Source organism: Cynara cardunculus (assembly GCF_001531365.2).
Source record: "Cynara cardunculus var. scolymus isolate 2C chromosome LG 13, CcrdV1, whole genome shotgun sequence".
NCBI classification, from domain to species: Eukaryota; Viridiplantae; Streptophyta; class Magnoliopsida; order Asterales; family Asteraceae; genus Cynara; species Cynara cardunculus.
This window is the reverse complement of record NC_037540.1, coordinates 34204417-34208565: the sequence shown is the minus strand read 5'-3', so window position 1 is coordinate 34208565 and position 4149 is coordinate 34204417. Positions and strand designations below refer to the sequence as shown.

Genomic DNA, 4149 nt, shown 5'->3' with positions numbered 1-4149 from the left:
TTTATCAATATATATTTTAAATTTGAAAATTGTGTTTGTATTCATCCCCCCCCTTCTACAAACTGTTTAGTATTCTTGTAGACCCTTTTGGGACCAACAAGAGTAAATTAAATTTTTTGTTCTAGTGTTATTCATTATTAAGTTTGATTCATCTTTAAAGTTAATTACAGTTTTAGTCTTTCTGGTTGTCATTTTGTTTCTTTTAATCCTTCTAACTAACTCTAGTTAAAAATTCACTCCTATTTTATATCTTGCATCTATAGTATTTTTGTCCTGGTGGATTTCTCTCTCATTTCAAAAAATTTGATGTCCTGTCATTAAGTTCTTCCTGATTAATTAGAATCAAAAGAAAATGGAGCGGATAACTGCTGAAAGCATCTAAGTAGTAATGAAAAATTCCTTAAGTTAACTAATATTTTTAATTAGAGTTAGTTAGAGGGATCAAAAGTGAAACAAAATGAAAACCATTGTGATAAAAACTCTAATTAGCTTTAGAGAGAGATCAAACTTGATAGTGGTGACAACCACAAGAGCAAAAAATGTAATTTACTCCAAAGTTTATTATAAATCAAGAATAAAAATCAATATAATTTTTTTATTAGAAAAGGAAAAAAGAAAGTTTTTGTTTGAACAAAATAAGAAATTATAATCACAATTAAGCACATACACACACACACACACATATATATATATATATATAGAGAGAGAGAGAGAGAGATGGGGGATCAAACGAGAACTTCAAAACAGGCCAAATCATAAATGAATTTACATGTGATTATGGATAACAGTTAATGAAAAATAAGTAGATGACTTGGGGTCTGACCTTTAGTTGCGGACAAAGTCGTGTGAATCACATGTGATGTGATTTTAATGTAAAAGCACATGTGATCACCATTTTCGTGTTTTCTTATTTGGTTATTTTTCTCATATGAACATGATTCTCTCTCTCTCTCTCTCTCTCTCTCTATATATATATATATATCTCTCTCTCTCTCTCTCTCTCTCTCTCTATATATATATATATATATTAGAAGGGTACTTGCGCAATGCAGCGAGATAAATCTCGTTTTTTAATGTGTAGTTTTTATGCTTTGTCTCTATCGATATAATACAATTTTATGTGGTTTTGAGAAAACGATAATGTTTTTTTTTTGAATGAAATATAAATTTGAAGATAACATAAAATTTTGAAAAAAAATAAAGCGATATTTGTATCAAATTAACTATTTAATAGTTCTAGTTTTTTTGATGTAACTTCTTTAATTCAAATTTTTATTATATATTAATTTAGATTTAATAATAAAGTAATTTATTTTTTGTTTAATAATATAATCTATACTATATCATAAAACATATGACAAAAACTCTTAAAAAGCAATGTTTATGCATGAACTACTATATATTGATGGATATTACTTAAAATTCAAAATTACAAGTAACTTATGCATACGTACAACTTATTAAAGCTCTATGTTTAAATTCGTGTAACTAACTGCGGATAAACATAATTAAAGAAAGAATAAACATCTCATTTTAAAATATAATTAGGATGATTATCGAGTTCTAACATAATCATTATCTTAATAAAAATTTAAATGTTAAGTCAAAAATAAATTACTTCACTATTTGACATAAACTAAATTATAATAAAAAATAAATTAAATAAGTTATATAAAAAACAAGAACTTTTAAATGGTTAATTTGATATTAATATCGATATATTTTTGTTAAAATTTTTATGATGTCTTCAAATTTCTTTTTATTCAATAGTAAAAACATTATCTTTCTCAAAACTACATAAACTATATTATATCAACAAAGAAAAAAAATAAAACGAAACATTAAAAATGAATATGTATCTGCATTGTGCGAATATCTTCTAGTTTTTGATAAAAATAATAATTAAGTATTCTGTTAGAACTCAATGATTATCCTAATTATATTTTAGATTTTTTATATTTAAAATGAAATGTTTATTCTGTATTTGATTTTGTTTATCTGCAGTTAGTTACACGAATTCAGATATGGAGCTTTAAAAAGTTGTACTTACACACAATTTACTTGTAATCTAAAGTTTTAAGTAATATGCATTAATAAACAATACTTTACGCATAAAAAATGGTTTTTTAAGAGTTTTTGTCAAATGCTTTACAATATAGTATAGATATGTTTCATCTGAAAAAAAAATTCCAAAATATGTCATATGTATACAAGGGTTTGTTTATTGTTTGATTGTGTGCTTGTTTCACCGTGTAGATTAATGATTATTTAGCCCATAGCACCCCGTTCAAAAGCGAATTCAACAAGCTCGTATGGAATGTCCACATAGGTCCTGAAATTTTTGAGGAAAAATGGAATGCAATGATGGATGAGTATGGCTTACGCGGTCACTCATGGTTTGAATAAATGTATGCAATAAGAAAATCTTGGATTCCGGCTTCAAGAACTATCCTATGTCTGGTCTGATGAAAACGACTTCCTGGTCTGAGAGTATTAACACATTTTTTAAATGTTTATACGAAGTATTGGAATGATCTTGTTTATTTTCTTAACACTTTCGACGATGCAATCGAAAGTCAAAGGAAAGAACATTGTTCCCTCGAGGTTGCTACTAGAACTACGATACCTAGATTGTTATCACCGTCTAAAATTGAAGCGCAAGCAGCGAAATTGTTCACGAAAACGATTTTTTTATGTACAAATTGAAATGAACAAGACAGTATGGTTATGTGGGGTTGTCGACGTCGTAGAGGTCGGTGATAAGATGATATACAGTATTACGCATAAGAACAGGAATTCTGAGGTTAAAGCTACGTACAAGGTCAAGATCAATTTTTCGATTTTATTTTGACATTAATTGATTAGAATCGGAGTTCATAATATTTGTCTCTAACTTTTCTTTCGTTGTTTTATGATACGCTAGGTGGTTCATGATATAAGGGAAGAGTCTTTTGATTGTAGTTGCAACCATTTTGTTCGCAATGGTATATTATGTCGCCACGCGTTTAAGGTAATGTTAAATTCTGATGTGCAATCTATTCCTGAGAAATACATTTTGCCGCGATGGAGAGGAGAGTTAGTTCCCGTTGAGTTGTTGCCGGCTCGTGCTAGGTTTGGTGAAATGGATGTTGGAGAAGCAAGTTATGATCAACCACGTTGTATCAATGTTTGATCTTATTATTGGGCATGTACGCAATGATAAGAATTCATTGACAAAGTTTTTGGAACAATTGGAACAGTTGGGTGATGAAATTTCAATCGATGTTCCTATATTGACAGGTATTGAACAGAAGAGAAATGAGATTCAGAAGCTCTTGTGTGTTTCTGAACCTGAATCAGTTGATATGTTACCGCCAACCGGGATACGTAATAGAGGTTGTGGGACCGGGAAGCGTCTTGTTGGTATGTCAGAGAGGGCATCCATCAATGCAAAGAAACCAAAAAGATTGTGCAGAACTTGTGAGAAAATGGGTTGGCATGATTCTCGCAATTGTCCGTCTAACGGCGATGGTACGAAATAACGGTTTAGTTATTCGAATTAGATTGGTTTCATTTGTTAGGGAACGTTCGTATTTATTTCATTTGTTTGATCTTATCAACCTTTATTGATGAAATTGTTTCGTATCTTCGATTTTTTTGGATGATCTTGTTCCATTTAATGGTTATGAATTTGTATGGTATGGTATATAGATACAAATTTAATGAAACTTGTTCACGTTGCAAAACTTTTATGGATGACATTGATGCAAAATTTTTTTTGCTAATGTAGTTTCCTTGTTTCCTAGAATTTTTTAAACTTAAACATTATGAAATAGTTTCACCATAAAATGATTAATGGAAGCAAACAGTGAAACCATGTAATGCGTGACTGTAAATTAAAAAATATGAAAGGGTATCAAAATTTGTGTGGATGACATTGATGCGGTTGTAAATGAATTACAACATTTGGTGTTTCATATAATGGTACTGTTGGGTCTGAATTTCTGTGTTAAATTGTATTCGTCTTGAAAATAATAAATGTCTATAATTGTATAAACATCGTGTTTGACTTTCCTTGTTAGTTTGACTTTGACTAGAAGGGTTTTAGTTTGACCCTATATATAGCTTTTGTCTTTCGTGTAATTGTTGATCCTCTCTCTCAGTGAATTT

General features: G+C 29.4%; 1 protein-coding gene across 1 annotated transcript; it reads left to right on the top strand.

Annotated features, from left to right (window-relative positions):
* The first annotated feature begins 2563 nt into the window (after nucleotides 1-2563).
* Nucleotides 2564-3521, top strand: LOC112524992. Its single transcript, XM_025134937.1, has 3 exons — nucleotides 2564-2821; nucleotides 2924-3158; nucleotides 3280-3521. The coding sequence occupies exons 1-3, from the start codon at nucleotides 2564-2566 to the stop codon at nucleotides 3519-3521; spliced, it is 735 nt and encodes a 244-aa protein (XP_024990705.1).
* The last annotated feature ends 628 nt before the right edge of the window (nucleotides 3522-4149 follow it).

Excerpts from the sequence above, each read along its gene's own strand:
- LOC112524992 (XM_025134937.1), top strand. The coding sequence starts at position 2,564 with ATGCAATCGAAAGTCAAAGGAAAGAACATTGTTCCCTCGAGGTTGCTA. Across the intron at positions 2,822-2,923 it reads AGGTTAAAGCTACGTACAAG|GTGGTTCATGATATAAGGGA; the intron begins GTCAAGATCAAT and ends ATGATACGCTAG. Across the intron at positions 3,159-3,279 it reads AAGTTATGATCAACCACGTT|GTATTGAACAGAAGAGAAAT; the intron begins GTATCAATGTTT and ends CTATATTGACAG.